Here is a 22,260-nt window from a genome sequence, read left to right as displayed (position 1 = left end):
TGAGAGAAATTCAAACAGAAAACACAACAGATACATTGCTATTAAAAGATTAACAAGCATTATGTGTACAAATAAAGTGTTTAAACTGTGGAGACACACTACAATACAATGCTTTGATCAATAATAGTTTTAAATACAGTCTGATAGCAGATAAAGTGAATTTCCTCTGGGGTAGATATAGGTTTATCTACATTCTCAATATGGTTAATTTTTAACATATTAATCATAAATTCAGTATGAAAATGACAACACATGTTGTACAAAACATAAAGCTCCTTCCATGTAGCATAAAAACAAACAAGTTTCCTTAGTAATGACTACTTTTTACACACAAAAAATATGGTAACACTTTACAATAAGGTTCATTAGTTAACTACATTAGTTAACATTAACTAATAATGAACTGCACTTAAACAGCATTTGTTCATCTTTGTTAATGTTAATTTCATCATTTACTAATACTTTATTAAAATCTTGTTAACATTAGTTAATGCACTGTGAACTAACATGAACAAACAATGAACAGCTTTATTTTTATTAACTAACATTAACAAAGATTAACAAAAACAGTAACAAATGTATTGCTCATTGTTAGTTCATTTTAGTTAATACATTAATGTTTAATAAAGGAACCTTATTGTAAAGTGTTACCAAAAATATCAATATGAATTAATAATTCCATGAAGTAAAAGTAAATGTACGTTTATGCACTTGAATAAAAATAAAAAAATCTAAAATGCAATACAAAGATATTTTCACTAGGGAAATTATCTTTATTTGTCTGTACTCTTTTTACCTCATGAATATGACATTGATGTAAATCCAAAATCTGTACCTAAAAGGGCCAAAATACAAAACATCTCAAAAACCAACCCGCTTCAGAAGACAACCTGAGTATTGTATTTGGTTATAACAGTCTGGCTTTATATAGAATAACTTTCTAACTAGTTTTGTATGTCCGGAGGGAAATACCAGTGCTTGCAAGGCAGAAAAAGAATAGGTTTAGGTTTAGGAATAAATAAAATGCTGCTATAGAGCTGCTTCATTGCTGTCATGACATCTTGATTTCTTGTGAGAAATCACAATTCGGCATGCAAACACGACAATCATTCTTGGGTGCAGATTTAAAATTCAAAACATTCTTTCAATGTAAGCCAATGTGAGATTTCCACATATTAATCTTAAAGGTATAGCGGAGGATCTTTCCGAATTTTAGATAAGACCCGCCCTCTCCACTTTTTGAAAAGTTTGATTGATTCACCAGAATGATTGACAATTAGGAGGACCAATAGTATAGGTGATCCACCCGGAAGTAAAAAATCCTCCGCTATACCTTTAAATTTGACTCATTTTAGACTGCAATTTTGTAGCTTAAGCAATTCAGGCTGAATTAAAAGCACATATTTGTGGATAAGAAAAGTAGAAAGAAGATAGATACACCTTGCAAGCACTATAACTGATAAGTAATGTTGACATGGTCCCAGAGTTCACTGCATGTAAACGTAAGGGTTTGCTTTGTGTAGAATAGCATTCACAGTGGAAGTTGAAGTAATATTTTGTTGCACGTGCCCTTGACTAACATCCCGACACCAAGGTGGAGAGTCGTCGGGTTCTCGTTTAATCGTGTGCAGCAGGTTGCGACTCCTGAACTCGTAAGTCAGCCGGATATCATGCTGCATGTAGCTTTTATGATCTGTGGAGGCATTTGCGAACACATATGTGTCCTGACTGCCTGTCGGCTGGTAAGAGTGATTTAGGTCTTTGTTCAGGACACACTTAAGAGGTCTGCTGACTCCCGCACACAGCTGCTTGTGTGCATTGATGGGAGCATTGATGGCAGCTTTGCCATATTGATATGGAGTACAGCAGTCATGATATTCAGCCTCCGTTTTCACCTGTGCATATTCAGGGCGCCAGAACGTCCCGTATGCGTTACACGCGTTTTCAGAGTCGGAATCTTGTTCGGTCTTAATTGCCGCTTCGGGAAGCATATTAAAACATTCATTCTGCATCATGCACATTCTCTCCACCTTCCCCTCGATGCAATAACCTTGCACCTTCTGCAATTCTGTGTTGCAACCATTTCGTAATTTTCCAGAATGGCTGTGTTTATAGAAGTTTCCAGGTACCAGGTAGTTTTCACTGGAGTCTGTGCGCAAGGCAACAGGACAGCGGGCGTCCCACGAGGCATCGACAGCCTGCAACCTAGAGACGCCCAGAGTGGAAACACAGAAGTTGAGCGGCTCATCTTGGGTTTTGCAGCCCTCTCCTCTGTACTTTGTGTTGGCCAGGGCTGACCATGAACCATCATGACCCGATGTGTTCGTCCAGTTGACACGTAGCACGTCTTCACTGTCAAATGAGCCGCAGGAAACTCGTTGCCTTTTATCACTGTAGATAGAAGTTAAACTGATTAAAAGACAATTTATTGTGTACATCTGTGTGTCAATCATACTACTATGATTGAGTACTGGGTAAAAACAATAGTACATCAATATGGTAATCATACAGTACCATTGTACACTACCATCTAAATGTTTTGGGTCGGTAAGATTTTTAAATGTTTATGTCATTAAACTCTCAACTGCTCACTAAGGCTGCATTTATTTAATCAAAAATACATTAAAAACAGTAATTTTGTGAAATATTATTACAATCTAAAAGAAGGGTTTTCTATAAGAATATATTTTATTCTGGTGTAATTTATTCCTGTGTTTTCAGTCAGTGTCATATGATCCTTCAGAAATCATAATAATATGCTGATTTGCTGCCCAAGAACAATTTCTTCTTATTATCAATGTTAAAAACAGTTGTGCTGCTTAATATTTTTGTGGATACTTTTTTTCAGGATTCATTGATGAATAAAAATAAAAATCTTTAGTAACATTATAAATGTCTTTACTGTCACTTTTCATATCTTTGCTGAATAAAAGCATTAATTTGACCCCCGAAATGTATGGTAGTATATATATCAAAAGTACCATCTGTGACCTTTATTGCTTTTATAAACTACCCTGGCATGAAATTGACCCTATTTACTTTCTTACTGTGCACAATTAATTATTGTTCTCAAAATATTTCATCAAAATGTAATACATTCATGTGGATAAAATATATAACATGTTTTATTTACCGTGTTTTACCTGTTTTAATTCAAATGAGTTATTAATGCAGTTTTATGATGATTTTTATTTTATTCAAATAATTTTTCTGCATTAAAATAGTTCCAATTAAAAACAATTGAATGCAATTTAAATTGACTTATTGGGGAAAACTGACTAATTTAACTAGAAAAATAATAAGTAAGAATAAAACACAAATCCGTTTGTTTTCTTTCATATTCATAATTATAAGCAAAAATGCAATGCATAGACAAGCAGACAGACAGAATGTGTACCTGCTGCCAGAGCGTTTGTGTTTGCCCTTTATCATCATACTCTTCATCTTTAGCTCTGTGATGAAGGGCAGTACTAGAGGAACAGCCACACAAAACAGAGCAAGCTGGGGCGGCAGCAAAGATCCTGAGTCCGTCTTCCTCCTCTGACCCTGCAGGAACTTCAGGCTGCCCTGAAACTGCAGGTTCTACAGGAGACGAGAGCAAATCAGAGCGAGACAGACTCAGTGGATAGAGTACCGGCAACATGAACATGTGGGAAGGTCTGAGGCCCCTAATTCGGCATGAAACAGAAGTTGCGATACTCTTTTCCTCCCTATTATGACGCATTTCCAAATGTGAACTGGCTTCTTGAACAAGAATAAACTGTATTGATTTCATGACTGACCAGGAAGCCGGAGGTGCTGTCCAGCAGGCATCGCACTCGAGAGACGAAGCACCGCGTGAGGAATGGAGACAGTTCAGGAGGAACACCGTCAGGCTCCTCAGCGCTATACAGGTGACCCATCACAACATCCTCATCTACTAGAGCACACATTCACACAACACATAGTTCAGAAACACATGACTCGGGTGTGTAATGACAGATGTATGAAGTGAAATACAGTGTGTGCAGAATTATTAGGCACGTTGATTTTCTGATCATATTTTATTTCCAGGAACATTTTGCCAATTCCAAACCATATTAAACTTAATAACTACTATTAATTTTCTATTTAATCATGTATAAGTGATATATAATTGTTCATGAAGGCTGGAAATGAAAAATGTCTTATTTTCAGGTGTGCAGAATTATTAGGCAAGTTTTCTTTTACAGATAAAATAAGCCAAAAATGAGATTTAACAAAGACTGAAAAGTCAAAAATTATTAAATCCCCATGAGAAGAATGCAAAACTAATGCAATACTAGAGATTACAGTTAAGGCATGACCATTGGACAGTGAAATGCTCATTGGGTCAGCAGGGTCAGACAAAAACAGGTGGAGAAGAAAAAACACATGTTAACTGCAAAAGAATGAAAAATTAAGGTGAAGAATTAAGTGTGAAACCATCGGGAACCCTTTAGTCTCCAGCACCACCATTTTCCAGAACTGCAACCTACCTGGAGTCTCCAGAAGAGCAAGGTGTCAGGGTCTCAGAGACTTGGATTAGGCAAAGAATCCTAAAAAATAACCCCCTCTTAATAAGAGTCACAAGCTGAAGTGTTGTTAAATACATGAAGACTGTTTTTTTATAGGCTTTATAGACAGACAGATTGAGAGTGACTCTTGAAGGACCAGCAACACATCCTCTTCTACCACTGTTTGAAGAATTCATCTTCCAGAATACGTTTTATGAGTTTATTTTTAGTCCATCTCCTACCCTGAAGTCCGTTTTGCAGAGATGGACTAAAAATTAACTCCCAAAATGTATTAAAATGTATTTCTGGAAAGTGCAGTTCTGGAAAATGGTGGTGCTGGACACTAAAGGGTTCCCGATGGTTTCACACTTAATTCTTCACCTTAATTTTTCATTCTTTTGCAGTTAACATGTGTCTTTTCTTCTCCACCTGTTTTTGTCTGACCCTGCTGACCCAATGAGCATTTCACTGTCCAATGGTCATGCCTTAACTGTAATCTCTAGTATTGCATTAGTTTTGCATTCTTCTCATGGGGATTTAATAATTTTTGACTTTTCAGTCTTTGTTAAATCTCATTTTTGGCTTATTTTATCTGTAAAAGAAAACTTGTCTAATAATTCTGCACACCTGAAAATAAGACATTTTTCATTTCCAGCCTTCATGAACAATTATATATCACTTATACATGATTAAATAGAAAATTAATAGTAGTTATTAAGTTTAATATGGTTTGGAATTGGCAAAATGTTCCTGGAAATAAAATATGATCAGAAAATCAACGTGCCTAATAATTCTGCACACACTGTATACTGTAGTCTCTCTTTTCCATGCAATTATAATGAGACAGCTGGAGCTTATAAGCTTCAAAATAGATGCAAAAGCAATATAAAAGTGTTATAAAAAATATGCACATTACTTTAGAAGACTTGGAATATTGCACATGTATTATATAGGGTTAATGGTAATTACACACACACCAGTGTCTCGCTGGCCAGGGTTCATCGCCCAGTGGAGCTGCCTCTGAAACTCCAGTCGCTCCGCCACATGGACATAATCGAAGACCTTCTGATGCATCACGTCTGTCTGCCAGACAAGATCACACACACCGACACAAAACCAGAGAATGTTTATTTCTTAAGCGTTTTAGCTCCCACATCGGTGTGTTTTGTGTTATCAGCTGCTGCATTGACCTGCGCACAGTTGTGTGAGCCACACACAATGCAATGACCAAATGTCTCTCAGTCTCAGTCAACACCACAAGTTTATATGGTCTAATTCAGTTTTATGCTAAACCACATTAGAAACATTACTCATCAAAATTTCCTTGTGGAGTCACTTCAACTGCTGGTAAAACATTCATAAGCATTTTAGATCCTGAGGTTCCTGGCAGATAGTCGAATGTATTCATAATTCATGCAATTATTCTTGTGCATTTGCTTCGGTTACTATTAATAAGCAGTCAGATGCAGACATCCCAACCTACAAAAGTTCATTTCAGGGAGGTACACCCCCCCCCCCCCTAAAAAATATAAAAGTATAATACATAATTTCTATAGGCTATAGGCCTATGCATTTATTTGTTCATAATGTTACAATGTGTAGATTACTTTACCATTTATAAGCTGCTTATAGGCTACTATTCATGTAAACTGCTTTTATTTATATTCCATTGCAGCTTTAAACAGGTCTAAGGAATAATATGCACGAATGAAATGAAACTTGTTGACAATCATTTAACCCGCCATGGGCAATGCTGAAGTCACTGTTACAAACTGTACAGCGTGCAAGACTATCATTATGTTTTACTCTTATAAGACAGGGGTACACTTTCATGTAGTCTGCCGTAAAATGTATCTTATACTTTCGTTTTTTGCATGTTTTTTTGTGGCACTCTCCCTTTGCCATGGCGCTCCTGTTTCTAGATACACTGAACTGATTAATTCGGTTCGGGAGAAGAGATAAAAACCCGCCCACACTGACAATTGATTGGTTGATTTACCGAAACAGGCCAATCAGATGCTCTCTATCTTACATGCGCACACACGCACACACGCAAGGTCTCTCGCTCCCTCTCCCTCTCTGCTGTGCACGCGCGCTCTGGCTCGCTCGCCCTAGATTCCGGGAGATTTTAACTCATTTGCGGGTATCAGGGAGCCGCTATCAATATGCGGGAGACTCCCGGAACTTCCGGGAGACTTGGGATGTCTGCAGATGCCAGAGCTGTGGCACAGAGAGTAGTGCATCACTAAAGCTGACATATTAAGAGCTGTTGTGCTCAACCTGTGCTTGAGGTCAGCCTAGGTCATGTTGCCAGTAGCGGCCTTTGCTATGTTTCACCCGTTTCACTTGAACAGAAGGGTTCTCTGTCCGCGCTCAACAACAAGGACTAGGGGCAAAAATGTCACTAAAATTAATAACCCGTTAATAAGAAGAAGAATAATTCGTTTTTAATATTTAAAAAAGGATAAAGAGCTCTGGTTTCCCGAATATCAGTACAATTGCAAATGTGATAGCCTATTGATTTTCTACAACAGTTCAATAAACAAGAAGTGAATGTTGGGTAACAAATCCACAGTAGAGCCATTGTGCGACTGAATGAGTCCACATTTTGAAGGAATCGTTTTACTGTATGACTGAATGACTCAATTGAAGACAATGATTTTTTCCTTTGTTTAATTTTATATATATTTTTAATTTTTTATTATTTTTATTTATTAATCGCCATGCTGCAAGAAAGTGCGGACCACTTAAAACACGTCGTTATGAGATCACTGGATGAGGATAAACTTATTATTATAGGATAAAAAAGCCAAGTTCTAAACGTCAAAATCGGAGTGTGTTAAACATTTCCTCTTGATGTAGCCTATTCATATTCATATTGTATTAAAACACTTATCAAATCCCTGTCCTCTCAGTTTTCTTTGCCCTCATGGCCTCATGGTGCTCGCTGAGCTGAGAGAATGACGAAGACTGAATTTTGATTTTGGTTTCGTGATTGTAATGTGTGGATAGTGGTAAATAGAATGTGTTTATAAATAGACTATTAAGAGTGAAATAAGAGTTAACGATGATTAATATAACAGATACTAAAGTAATTGCATACATTATTTTCTTTTTTGTTTTTTTGGGTGATGGGGGGCCTCCAACTGTTATTCTCTGCTAATTAAATTAGCACCCAGAACCTTCAAACTGCTTTCTCATGTATAATGTATCCCTGAAGCCACGAATCCCTTTTCACAGCCCCATGTGTTTGTTGCGTGACACCAGGGCAGCTTGCATGCGGACAGACGTGTCTCTACACTGAAGAAAAACAAAAGCCTTAAAATACCAGGCCATACCCTCTGTTCATAAACAATAAACTCTGTCTAAAATATTCAACCTTCCCTTTCTTTCCAGTGTGGGAATGCAAGGCTTTCTGCAAACTTTTAATGACTAACCATCTCATGACAAACTATCACAGTTTCAGTGAGGATCCAAACAAGTTTCCTCCTTGGAAGAGAAGGTTTGTTTGCTGAAGAAGCCTGACTCTTTGAAGGCTATGAGAAAGTCTTAAATTAGCCAAGGACTGAAAAAACATAACTATTTTTACGCATTCTGGTGGAGAAGGCCTATAACACAGATGTTGTGGTTATTTCTTGCGTAGCCACACATGATTTTTGTTTATATTTCTCTGATGATACAGGAATTTTATTTGAGAACTGTTTTCACACTGGATAACACTGGATTTCAATATAATATTTTTGGATTGTCACTAATGAAAGATAAATACACATTCTTTTTACCCTCCCTCTTAAATAATAAATTAATACAATCTTTTAAAAATATAAAAGCAGTAAACATTCACAGCAGGACGGAAATGGGGAAAAGGCATTACATCTAACATATTTAATCAAAAGAATATATTATATAATATATTAATAAAAATATATATAAAATAAAAAGTAAAAGGAATATATATATATATATACATATATAAAATAAATAAATAAACGTGAGCATCTGTACAAGTTACATGCTATTTTAGATCATAACCATTCCATTATTCCTATGCATGTATTTCTAGAGTGTAAGTTTTCATGTGATGGTTTATTACCTGGTGAAATCCCAGGTAGTCAACGATAGTGGTAGATGCATAGAAAATAACACCATCTGAACTCACGACCAGTGCAAATCCAGAGAGAGACTACAAGACACACACACACAAAAAACCTGATTATTGTTGGAAATATAGAATACCTGTCAATATTTTTGCACAATGTTAGTGACATGATTAAACCTATGACTTAAACTCTGATTTTTAGACTTCAGAAGACAAGACAATAAACAACAATAAACAATTTCTGAAATGTAATGCAGGATGTTTAGAGTAGAACTAAATGACTAACACACCTGTAGGAGAAGATCACTCTCTACAACACTGGGCAGAATCTCTTTCCGGTGCTCTGGGATCGAGGCATCACTGCTGAGAGCTTCTTTTTCTTGGACCGCTGTGAGGAACAAGAGCACACAGAGAACCATGGACATGTCACAGGAAAATATATTATGACCAGAATTTCTGCATAAACATTTCTGATATCAAATCATGCTAATAAAAACATGCATTAAACATTTTATAGTGATTTTTTTTATTGTTTAAAATCCCACTGATCATTCTTTTTCATTAAGCAATCCATATTGGATGCGCTTTCCCAATTTCACAACTGGTTGAGACTGATTCCAAAGCAGTGAAAAGAAAGTCTTTCTTGTGACAACCCAAGTGATCTTTGTTAGCTGTGCTAATCAAAAATGAGCAAGAAAAAAACAAAATCTTGAAATAATTCAGAATTTTTTTCTTTAGTTATTTTTGTGGGCACTTCATGCCAAACATAAGAACATCAAAGCAAAGAAGACAACCACAAACAGTCTGAGCTGTGATGTTTACACAACTCAAATATCATCATTCATTTATTAACCATTTCAGTCATATTCGACTCATGTTGATTCTTTGGGCCATGTCTTGCCATTCACAAGAGACTGTCCTTTTCTTGGCGATGATTTTTCAAACTGGAGGAAACCGGAGCACCTGAAGGAAACGAGAACCGGGGATCTTCTTGCTGGGAGGCGACACTGCCACCCACTGAACCACTGTGCTATTTTAAAGGTTCAGAATTTTGCATAAACTCTTACAATAGATTTGCATGCATCCAAGGTCAAAAAACACTTTTCATAATTTTCATATAATATTCATTGCAGAATCATCTAATTTCTCAAATTGTCTGAAATGTCTAAACCCTTCCTTTCTTATGCCTACTGTGCTCTCATTGGTCAGATGACCCAGACTGTTGTGATTGCTCTACCGCTTATAGCATTTTTCAGGGAAATAAATGCCCATCACCATATCTGAATTTCAGATCTTCCTCAGAACTTGTATAAACAGTGATAAGAACAGTAACAATGGTGTTAGCTTCACCATATCAATTTGAGTCTTCAAAGCCACTTGAAGGCAAGCCTGCAAGTTTAGCAAAAAAGCGTAACGCTGTGATACGCAGGGAAGGAGACCAGAGGCCTTTTTTAATGGATGTCAATGGAGGAGAGGCTTCACCTCACTGAATAAACGGCTTTTGTGGGAAAACGGCTTATTTAATTAATCGACAGCCCATCGGCTAATCTTCAACATATTTGCTCTTAAAGGGGTGGTTGAATATGATTTCACCCTTCTAACTTTAGTTAGTGTGTAATGTTGCTGTTTGATCATAAACAACATCTGCAAAGTTACAACGCTCAAAGTTCAAAGCAAAGGGAGATATTTGCTTTTAAAGAAATCGCTTTTTAAGGACTACAACAAACGGCTGGTAGGAACTACACAACATTACAAACCCTAAAACCCCACCCCCTGGAACATGATTTATAGATTATCAAGACAGAATATGTAAATCAATGACTAGAAGATAACTACACATAAGCTACATAAATTCATCAACTAACCATTCATAAATGTCCTGTTGCATTCTACATGTTATCACTTCTTCTCGAGTCTCTCCATCATTGTCTGAATCCGGTTTGAACATAAAAGGCTAAAAGTTTTTGAAATTTGAAATTTTTATTTTAGGTAAAAAAGCCACAAGTTGTTGAAGCTCCGCCCCCATGTGCCGGGAGCAGCAGCTCATTTGCATTTAAAGGAACAGACACAAAAACGGTGCGTTTTTGCTCACCCTCAAAAGGTGACAATTTTACCATGCTATATAAAAATATCTGTGTGGTATTTTGAGCTAAAACTTCACATACACACTGGGGACATCAAATACTTATTTTACATCTTGTGAAAAGGGCATTATACCACCCCTTTAAACATTATTTTTAGTTTACTCCCAAAAAAATGCTGTTTTATAAGTGAAGTCAAGGACAATTGCGCGACAGGTATGATTCAGTCTACGGCACTTCTCATTCATTTTTATGGTATCCACAAACAGTGATTGACTGTCGCACAACTCTGAATGAAATTCAATGACGTCAAGGCTGTAATGTGATTGGTTATCAAAGCATAAGTGAATGAAGTTAGCCGTTATGCTTTCTCCAATGGTGAAGACACGGACCCTCGTATCACCCAATAATAAGACCATCTGTCCTCATCCTTTGAAAGTGCAGTAAAATGGAATTGCTTTTGCAGCAATGAAAACAGCATCTTTTCGACATGACAACAACATGAACCAAACTCTTCCAGGCCTCAGTATACAACTAAAGTGTTTGAGACTGGCATTATGTAAATTTGTTACACAACGTTGTAGATTTGAGCAGGAAGTGAGACTGGAATTACTGACAACGCGGTTCAGAAAGTTCAGAAACGGTTCTTTCTTTTGGGAGACAATAACTCCATTTGTCATGCATGATGATCTTTGAGACTTTGCAGATCTTTTACATTAACATACAGTTATATTATACACTACATGAAAGATGATATATGAAAAATAATAGCAGTACTTAAAAGGGATAATTCACCCCAAAATTAAAATGATCCCATAATTGACTCACCCTCAAGCCATTCTAGGTGTAAATGACTTTTTTCTTTCAGCCAAAGACTGGCTATATATATATATAAAAAAAAAAAAATCCTGGCTCTTCCAAGCTTTATAATGGGAGTGAATGGTAATGTGGATCATTCTGAAGCCTAAAAAAGCACATCCATCAACGGATATAATGGATATCCATGGATATTAATATAACTCAGATCGTGTTTGCCTAAAAGAAGAAAGTCATATACACTAAGGATGGTTTGAGGCCAGGGGAGTAAATTATGGTATGATTTTAATTTTTGGAAGAACTAACCCTTTAAGAACAAGGATATGCAAAATATTCAAGATACTAAAATTGGCGTCGTGAAATGCTCCCTTGCTAATCATTTTATGCAGGTCTGTGGTAAGAAAAACAGCGCAAGTCAAATAGGGAGGGGCTGTAATGTTCAGAGTCCACCCCATTTATGTCTGACTATGCCAAATCTAAATATTTTATCATTCAAACACTCCACAAAAACCTGTGCTCACTAACATGAGGGAAATCTCCAGCATCTCTCCCCAAAGACTCGTTCTCCATTCATTCACTTCACGTCTGCTGCCAAACAAGCTTAAATCTGCAGGTGGATGAGCTACTTTTCACAAAATGGCAGAAATGGCTTTTAAAAGCAGCCCATTTCACTGCTGGGATGTTTTGATGAGGGGAAGGAAATAAAAAACAGATCTGCTCTTGACAATTGAGGTTAGATTTACGAGCAGATGTGTTTGTGCGCTAGCTATTACGCAGTAAAGAATGGACTCACTCTATAACCTTTTTCCCCCTCTTACTCTTAAATTGCTACTTGCTCAATGTCTCAAAAAAAAAAAAACTTAGAAGTTTAAGCACAGCACACTTAAAGGGATAGTTCACAGAAAAAAAAAAGATAATTCTGTCATCATTTATTCACTATCATGTCAAATTTATTTTGATTAATGTTTTAACTTTTATGTCTATGTAATGAAAGTAAATAGGGTCTTGACTCATTTGTGCATTGCTGGTTTCCAGAGCTCTGATGGACAGATAATTAGATAATTTTCACTGGAGTTCCTCTGAGGTCAGGCTCTGGTGTACTAGAGTCACGCAAACCCTGCTATACAGGCTCTTAAAGGGCCAGTGCTCAATTTAAACATGAATGAAAACTGAACAAACTAAAGCCCTATTCGCACGGGATTAGTGTTATCTGGGGACCTCGTGTGATTAAGAAATTACCCCCCCCACATCTGAATTTCGTGTGGCGCATTCACACGGGATAAACGAAGCCTGTGACTTTACTCAAATTTATTGACTTATCTCCCGGATATGATGTCAATAGGCTATTGCTTGGAAATGTCTTGTCGTTATTATAGGTCTAGCTGTATGATATATCATAAACAGAAGAATGTTCCTCACCGCATGCTGCTATATATGTCATTCATCTCCATCTAATCGTTATTTTTATCTATCTATCTATCTATCTATCTATCTATCTATCTATCTATCTATCTATCTATCTATCTATCTATCTATCTATCTATCTATCTATCTATCTATCTATCTATCTATCTATCTATCTATCTATCTATCTATCTATCCATCTATCCATCTATCCATCCATCTATCCATCCATCTATCTATCATTTGTGGTAAGATTTTTTAAATGTTTTTTTTTTTTTATCTTTAATGCTCACAAAAAAAATAATTTCTTTGAACAAAAAATACAGTAAAAATAGTTACATTGTAAAATATTACTACAATTTAAAATAACTTGTCTATCTTCTGTAACATTATGATTGTCATTACTGTCACTTTTAAATAATTTAATGCATCCTTCCTTGCTGAATGAAAGTATTAATAGCTTTACTGCTTACTGACCCCAAACATTTGAACAGTTGTGTGCATCTATCTGTCTGTCTTTCAATACACTTAAGAATTCATTTAAATTGTTTTCCGGTCAATTGGTCACATGACACAAACATAACAGACCACTGCAGAGGCACATGCATTCCAATGGGAGATTATTTCACATCACTAGCACTGACGACAATGGCTGTCCAACTGAACGTAGGTTAACCTTACCAAAGAGAGGTCAACTTGTGCCTTTTGTGAACTAATGGCTGTTGCGTGAGAGAACCCGTGTTTGGAAACAGTCTTCGCATGAGATCATGCTTTAGACTGCTGGCACACGGCAGCATTATTCACAAAAAAGTCTGGTTTTACATGACTGTTATTATAAATTCTGTTTTATTGAGCATTGCATATCGATTGTAAATCTTTTCCAGGAATGCCAATCCCTAAATGGCATATATAATGAATAAAACAAATGTTTAGTAAATGTTTTTAAACACCTCTGATAGTCTGTGTCCAAGCTGCATAACAGGAGTGAAAAACAGTTAAAGGGAAAGAGGGGACTAAACGTGTGCAAGAAGAAAAAGAATTTGCAAAAGGACTCACCATGTTGTGCAGTTGCAACGCAACAGAACAAGCTTAATGGCAAACTTCTCTATGACGTATCTGGGTCACTTTTACAAGTCGTTCGCACGACATCGTGTGCAGAGGAACTGCCTTCTGGTTCCCAACAAACAGGGAATTAATGTTCTTACTGGGAGGTTTTGATGTTGACAACGAATATCTCAACTCTTCTTTTTATGCTGCACTTTGGTGCAAACAAAGAGCTGTTTGAATGAGGGTGACAGAATACATAATACTAGTAATTATGAGGGAATTAAACAAAATTCTCAATGGATGCACATACAACACAACGTAAATAAAGATAAAAGATTGATTTGAGGTATAAGATCAGGGAATTCTCATGGGGGGGGGGGGTCCTCAATCCCATGCTAAAACAGATGTTTGGAGACTTACGCACATGCATGATGCAGGACGCTTGGATCATTTATCAGCTTCTAGCACACATTCTCACATGATGAAAACAAACAGAGGAATGTTTCCAGGACAGAGACGCTGGATGGAATTTTCCTGATCTGCACGCTATACGAATTTGCCAAGGAGGGTCTGGTGTCTGCCAAACGCCTGCACAACTGTGAATTCTCTGGAAAAATGTGAACATAATACTGGACGCTCTGTATGGAAGGGCACCAGAGCAACATCATTCCCTCAGGAAGACCAATCCTGATGCTGTCATCCCTGTGTTCAACTCATAACAAATTCATCATAATATATTGATTCAATAAATACGCAGAAAAAAAATTACAAATGATTTCGCTTCTCTAAAGGGTTCCAAATATCACTAACAATGTTTCAAACGGTGCTCAGATTGGCCAAGATACTAAAATCGAAAATATCTGAAAAACTCAAACATTTCCCATTAAATTCTTCCAAGATAGAATAAGTATTTGATCTAGCTTAAACACTACCATTCAAAAGTAAGAATCTTTTGAAAGAAATCCTCATTCAGCAAGGATGCATTAAATTCATCAAAAGTGACAGACATTTTTAAAGCTTCAAAATATTTATTTCAAATATAAATATTACCTTTAATAAAAGTTATTGAGAATGATTTCTGAAGGATCATGTGACACTGAAGACTGGAGTAATGATGCTGAAAATTCAGCTTTGATCACAGGAATAAATTACATTTTAAAATATATTAAAATAGAAAATAGTTATCTTAAAATGTAATAATATTTTACAATATTAATGTTTTTACTGTATTTTTTTTAATGCAGCCTTAGTGATTATAAGCGATTTCATTCAAAAACAGTGATTGTACCAACCAAACTTTTGACCGATTGTGTACATATCAGTTTTATAGCTCTATATTTATAATGCATATCCATTTTTTGAGCCGAAGCACACAGAAAATAAATGTCTGAGAAAAAGTTGATATTTAAATGAAACTATTGAAAGCTCTCATACGCTATGGAAGAGCAACATGCAAGCAAAACAAATAAAAATAATCCTTTGGGATTGAACACTGGAAACCAAAACTTATTTTATAAATCATCCAAAAAAGCAGTCACATTATGCTTACATCAATATATAATGATAAAATTTAGACTATGATTACTACATTATATCATTTGAAACAACGGAGGTGATGAGACATTTACAAATGAGAAGTACAAAAATGTGTACACATTTTACACAATATTTATTCAATTAACTAAAAAAAAAAAAGATGCAAGAATAAACAGTGTTTATTCATTGACCAAGCTGTCAATGTTAGAACATGGCTTGGTCTATTACAGGAAAAACTGAAAATGTAAAAAACATTCAATCCCGCGGTTATCAAACGGTCATATGTGGCCACTAAAAGTGGATTGTGAATGATCTAAACAGAAGGATCAAAACTGATCTGCATCTTCCCCCTCTTAGTGCTTTTCTCAGGACGGGGACTTTGCCAGGCTGCAGTCACGCAAACACTCCCTAGGAGCCAGTGGAGCATTCATTACCCATAACCCCCTTCACTTCAACATCCCACACACTCTCTTTCTCTCTCTGTGAATCTCAATTACTCCCTCATGTGCAGTTTAAGTTGTTATTCACGCACTGCAACTAACATTCAAAGTAGATTAACATTTCTTGAAACAATATAGAGCTTAAAATTGCGTTAAATATTTAAGCTCAGGTTTTAGACTCAAATTAAATGCCAAGTCAATAAACACGGTCTTATTCATGACACTCAGCATGCATCTTGTTTTCTGGCGGGGGAAAAAAACACATAATACAGCCTGTCGTCGTCCAAGCAGTGTAAAACAGCTATTGATGGTCATATGAATTTATGAAAGAAAAGACCAATAACTGAATATGTAAAAAACTGCACACACAAAAAAAAACTACAAATGTGCATTTTATATAAACCTTTCAAACCCACCTCAAAAAATGTATCATAGGTTTGCAATAACATACATTTTAATTGGGTGAACTATTCACCCAGAATTGACCATTTCAAAATGTGCATTTCATTTCTTTCTTCAATGGAAAAGTAGATATTTTGAAGAATAATGTTGAGGAATTTTCAAGAATTTACTTGGAATTATATGGATGGGAAAATTATTATTGTTATTTATTTATTAATTTTTTTTAATATCTCCTAAAGAAAGGGAGACATACCAGTTTGATTAACATGAAAATTAGATATTTTTTTTTGACAGAACATTGTAGAGATAGCAAAAAATAATATATATTTTTTCAAATAAATAAAATAAATTTCATTTTCATTCATATATATATATATATATATATATATATATATATATACACACATATATATATATATATATATATATATATATATATATATACACACACCTTTTTAAGAAATAATTCAACCAAATTCATGTTTCACACCCACCTCAAAAAATGTATCATTAGGTTCTGATCCTGCTCCATACACACAGCACATCTATGGCTGAAATTAAAATTAAACAATTTTGAATAGAGGATGTTTGAATGGATGAATTAGCTGCATCTTATATATTTACATTATAAAAAAAAATCATGCACATTTTTGTAACCATCAAGCTCATGATATGATGATCATCATTAGTCTCATTATCATTAGGCATTAGTGTGCGCAGTTCTCAATACTATTAGGAGCCTCTGAGCGCCGGTTCTGAGCACATGTGTGTCTAATGCAGTGTTGGCAGTAACGAGAAGCTGCTGGAACTGGAAACAGACACATTGCATTTGGCCAATCTTTGCTACCATTAAACTCTTCCCTTCAGGTGTCACTCTTAGTGACTTCACTTTTAAACTATATAAAACAGGAACAAGATCCTATGCTCATGTTTTAATCAAAATGATGAAAGACAAGTTATACACTGAAGTTTAATACATTTGTTTGAATCACAAATCCTAAGTTTGAGCAATAATGGTCATATTAGCAAGCACTTAATGAGCATTTGCAATACATTAATTCATCCTGAAAGTTTGTGGGATCCGTTTATACCCTCCACATCCTGAGAGGCCTGGAAATGTGTTTGAATTCACCTGGCAGTGTGACAATCATGATTGGATTATAATTGTATGGAACAAGGCAAGCCTCTAAAAATGGTGTTGGACCAACCAAGATTTTCCTGCTGTGTTTTAAGACTTGTGGTGGAGAAAGAAAACACAATGTGTCTGGACCAGACACAGCCTCGGTCATGCACAACTAATCTGCACGGTTACTCACGAGAACACAGAGGCTGAGAGGAGAGAAATTAGGAGAAACTTCCATTCACGTACAACATTAAAGGAATAATTCACCCAGAATCGTCCATTTCCAAATGTGCATTTCATTTCTGTCTTCCATGGAAAAGTAGATATTGTGAGTAATAATGTTGAGAAATTTTCAAGAATTTACTGAATTTTTTTTGACAGAATAAGAATATATTGTAGAGCTATGAAAGTAGCAGCTCTGATTCTTTGGTCTTGGAAGAATTTGATGAGAAATATTTGAGCTTATGTTGAAATCTCTGACTTGAATCTCGTTGCAGTCTTGGCGAACATGGCGAACTCTCTCTTGGCGAAAAAGAGAGATTTTTCTTTCCTAAAGTCAACACCCAACTCAATAAAGAACAGGAAAGTGTCGGATAAATAAGAGGTTTGTTAGTGGATTCATATCATTAGCAAAATATTGAATTACTGTACATTCAATAAATCCTTTCTACCTTTAGTTTTGCAAAGCAAACTCTTCAACTTGACAGTTTTTTCCATAACTTTTCCATAAAACCCTTTTTGATGACATTCCGCTTCACATTTTAATTTCCAAACTGGCTGGAATTTCTGACATATTTCTACACTGTCAAGGCCTTGGCTATAATTTACGCCTTGAATGAAGGTGACGGAAAATGAGAGCAGACCAAAAAATGCAAATGGCCTTGAGAAGATGAATTTGTAAAAACGCCAATGTTTGAACATAATACACACATCAATCTTATTTGAACTGAAAGATCAAGGTTGGCACAAACCGAGAACCGTGATGGTTCATGTTTTTCAGGGTCGGATCGTGCATTATAAATGACTGTATTTATGACACTTATGACTTTCACTATCTAAAGTAGGTCTGTGAAATCTATCCAAAATCCCATGTGCAAAAGCTCCTATAATAAATATATACATTTAAATGCAGATTCCACTTATTGAGAACAAACAAGTGATGTAACATTACCAGAGCTGAGGAGAAACTAAATATGAAGACAAGTAATATTCAGTAATGTTATCGATTTAACAGCACTGACATTGTTCTAATCGCAAAATTAACACTGAACTGAAATGAATCAACACTGAACTGACTTGACCTGAATAATGACACTATTGTCTTCTGTAGAGCTGAAACTGAATTTTTCATAACTGATTCATTTTACAACACCAACACTTATTTTCCTGTTTATCAATGTGACGCTACTTTGAAACAATATTGTATAAAACTAAATAACTTGACTTTATTTGCAAACTAGTTTCAAAAAAGCTTCCCAAACATTGCATACGATGCTGGACCCACATCTTTCCGACCTTTTTAGTTGATAAAGATCACTTTTCTATTACTTTATAAGCTCAAAATACATTTGAGAGATGCAAAGCCCAAATACTGCCAGCTCTCCACACAGCCGCTCAACACTGATTCGTTTGGACACTCGGGCAATAAAGCACGGTCACAACAAACAGCATGTGAGTGTGCAAGAGGGCAATCTCTACATTACACTGAGTGCTCAACATACACATGGACCAGTCCTTATGAACCACCTCCTGAAATAAATCCCATCACAAACACTATTTTTAACAGCATTTCTACTCACCAGCATGTGTGGTCAGCATCGCCACAAACTACAATTAAAATCCGTATTTAAGGTGAACTAATTCCTAAAGTTGTACTTTTGTTTTGTAAATAATTTAACATGCAAACTAAGAATATGCGCTAAAAATAAAAACATATGGGAAGAACGTACTACTATTATCCAAAAACATTAAAACACAAAAACAGTGACCATACAACAATCTTGAGTTATGTAAAAATATGCAAGGAAACAAAAAAGTCAAGAGACAAATCCAGTAACACTTTATTTTACAGCGTCATTGTTACATGTAGTTACTATATTAATAACTATAAATCATGCATAATTACATGCAACTAACCCTCAACCAAATCAAACCCTAATCCGGTCCCACTTTATATTAAGTGGCGTTAAGTACTATGTACTTACATCAAAAAATAAGTACAATGTACTTATTGTGTTCATGTTGTATTGTAAAACACTTTTGCTGCTATTGCGGTGTGATACGGGTAAGGTTAGGGACAGGTGTGGTGGATTGGGTAGGTTTAAGGTGTAAGGGAAGGGTTAACTGTGTAATTACAAATGTAATTACATAAATTAATTACAGCTGTAATTACATGGAGGAATTTTTAAAATGTAAGTGCAATGTAAGAACATGTAGGTACACAATAAGTCCACTGTATCAAATTATTAATTTCAATGTAAGTACATAGTACTTAAAGCCACTTAATATAAAGTGGGACCCCTAATCCTAACCCTAAAGTAAGTACATGTAGTTACTTAATGTTACTCAGTACTTAAATGTATAATTACAGTGTAACAAAGGCACCTTAAAATAAAGTGTAACCACAAATCCAATTTCAGCAGCTTAAGTGAAACACAAAGATGAAGATGTTTGGGTCAAATCAGGTCAGTTAACCAATACCAACTAAGTTTCATTTATTTTAAAGCATTCTAATCATTTTTGGGGGCTAATGTATGATGCAAGTAGAAATTCACAGTTTTTAGCAGGCAAACTCTCAAGGAAACGTTCCTTCTTACCTTGAAAGAAGCTCTTCACTCTCAGGAAGCTGACGCTGAGTCTCAGCACTGAGAGTTTGTCCAGTTTGGAGATGACCTCTGCGCTGAAGGGCAGCAGACTCGCCAACCGGTCCAGCTCTGCGTTCAGGCGGTCACGGTGACGCTTGGACGGATTCGATTTTTGACCTGCTTTCTCTGGTTTCCTGATGACACAAACTATCATTTAATAATGTCACATTTCAAACCTGCGTGGCATCCAATTCCACCACCACAATTACAGCAAACAGCATGATACACTGATGTATTTATTTATGTGAACATGACATAACATTAAACAAATTAATAATAATGCTTATTAACAATAATAATAACATATTTCTTATTTATATTGACTTTATATCATTTTTGTTATTTGTTTTGATACTGTCAGTAATAAAGAGCCTTGAAATCAACATGTGTAACCCTCTACAATAAGGTCTCAATTGTTTTTACTAACAAACTAACAATGAGTAATACATTTGTTACAGTATCTAATAATTTTTGTTAAGGTTAGTTTATAACAATACACAGTTCACAGCGCATTAACTAATGTTAACAAATACAACATTTGATTTCCATAATGTAGCCTATGTTGAAATTAACATTAAGATTAATAATTGCTGTAGAAGTATTGTTCATGTTAACTGTAAAAGTGATGTTAACTAATAAAACCTTATTGTAAAGTGTTACCTCAACATGAAACATTAAATAATTATTTGATTATAACCACTACTACTACTACTACTACTAATAATAATAATAATAATAACAATATACACATAATCAATGACAGGTTTTTCTGGTTTTGATTTGTATTGACGGTTTGTCAATAAAAAAATAAAATGCATGTCAAGAAAGAGCCAAGAAACGACATTAAATAAAGCAATTAGGCAACCACTACTACTACTAATATAATTAACTTAAATATTTATTATCATTAGTGACGCATTTTACTTTCGTCGTTTTTATTGTTTTATTGATGGTTTGTTTCCAGTAAACTGATAAATACTCAACTGTTTCTGAACAGGTTTTCTCCTTTTCCTTCCAGCATACAGACAGTCTCCGGGAGGAATCATTGTTCACTTGTCCAAAGATGTCAACACTGAAAACGAGCCTTTTTTGTTTCTGGCAAACATCTTTAAACATGTGGAAAAAAGCAGAAAGGGAAAGAATAAGGAGGCGTGGGAGTGTAAAAACAAATATAGAAACACAATAAAAGCGGATATGAACATTTTACAATATCAACTGACCTCACAGAAAATATAGATTGACAAGTCCCAAATAGCGAACATATGAAGTGAAAACTCACCAAAATCCACATACAGCCGAAGATTGAAATAATGTAGACTATTTGAAACGAAGACAAATCATCCTGAACGTCAATAAGTGGAATAAACTGTTGACATGACGGCGACATCACGCGAGCGTTGATGTTTTATACCCGCTCTCTTGCGGCGCGTCATTCAGGTGGAGGATCCCCGCGCGCGCCGCGCATCCTCATTTACGCACGCACAGCGTCAACACTGTAAGCGACGCGAACAAACTAAAATCGTTCTGCTAAACTGAACCAGCGAATCTGCACAGCAAAGACATCAATGTGGACAGAGAAACACATTTAATCTTATTAAATGTATAATATGATATTAAAAGTGTCGAAAAGTGTGAGAGAGAGTTTTTTTTAATATAAGAACAAAATATAAGGAATATTTTTTATTACTTTTAATTAAAAATGTATACAACTAAAATTGATTTACGACTCTCGTGTGTGTGGATCGTTTATTTATAACTTTATAAGATCATTTTAAAATGCATGGAAAGTATGAAGTATGTTTGAGTGTGTGCACATTTAAGGTTTCTGCATTCACACAATGTACATTTTCATAAACTCAAGCTTGAATTTAGATTTAATATTATTTGAATGATTTTAATAAAGAGAACCTATAAAATATCTGTCAGTGAATCGA

At 35.4% G+C, this 22,260-nt stretch overlaps 1 protein-coding gene across 3 annotated transcripts; it reads right to left on the bottom strand.

The window, feature by feature from the left end:
* Window positions 1-31: 31 nt before the first annotated feature.
* Window positions 32-21,696, bottom strand: ahrrb (aryl-hydrocarbon receptor repressor b). Of its 3 annotated transcripts, none has more exons than XM_081375219.1 (9): window positions 21,606-21,696; window positions 21,311-21,432; window positions 20,279-20,473; window positions 8,904-9,001; window positions 8,608-8,697; window positions 5,492-5,597; window positions 3,783-3,919; window positions 3,398-3,582; window positions 32-2,391 (listed from the first exon to the last, which is right to left on the bottom strand). In XM_081375219.1, exons 2-9 carry the CDS (start codon window positions 21,345-21,347, stop codon window positions 1,488-1,490), a joined length of 1,752 nt encoding a protein of 583 aa, XP_081231345.1. In that variant the 5' UTR covers window positions 21,348-21,432; window positions 21,606-21,696; the 3' UTR covers window positions 32-1,487. The 3 variants fall into 3 exon arrangements, with proteins under 3 accessions (XP_081231345.1, XP_081231343.1, XP_081231344.1); XM_081375217.1 differs by having other exon boundaries at window positions 20,279-20,460; XM_081375218.1 differs by having other exon boundaries at window positions 3,783-3,916; window positions 20,279-20,460.
* Window positions 21,697-22,260: the final 564 nt, after the last annotated feature.

The sequence above is a fragment of the Scardinius erythrophthalmus genome (assembly GCF_964197995.2).
Source record: "Scardinius erythrophthalmus genome assembly, chromosome: 9".
NCBI lineage: Eukaryota > Metazoa > Chordata > Actinopteri > Cypriniformes > Leuciscidae > Scardinius > Scardinius erythrophthalmus.
The sequence above is the reverse complement of the archived record's forward strand: the minus strand, read 5'-3'. Positions and strand labels throughout refer to the sequence as shown.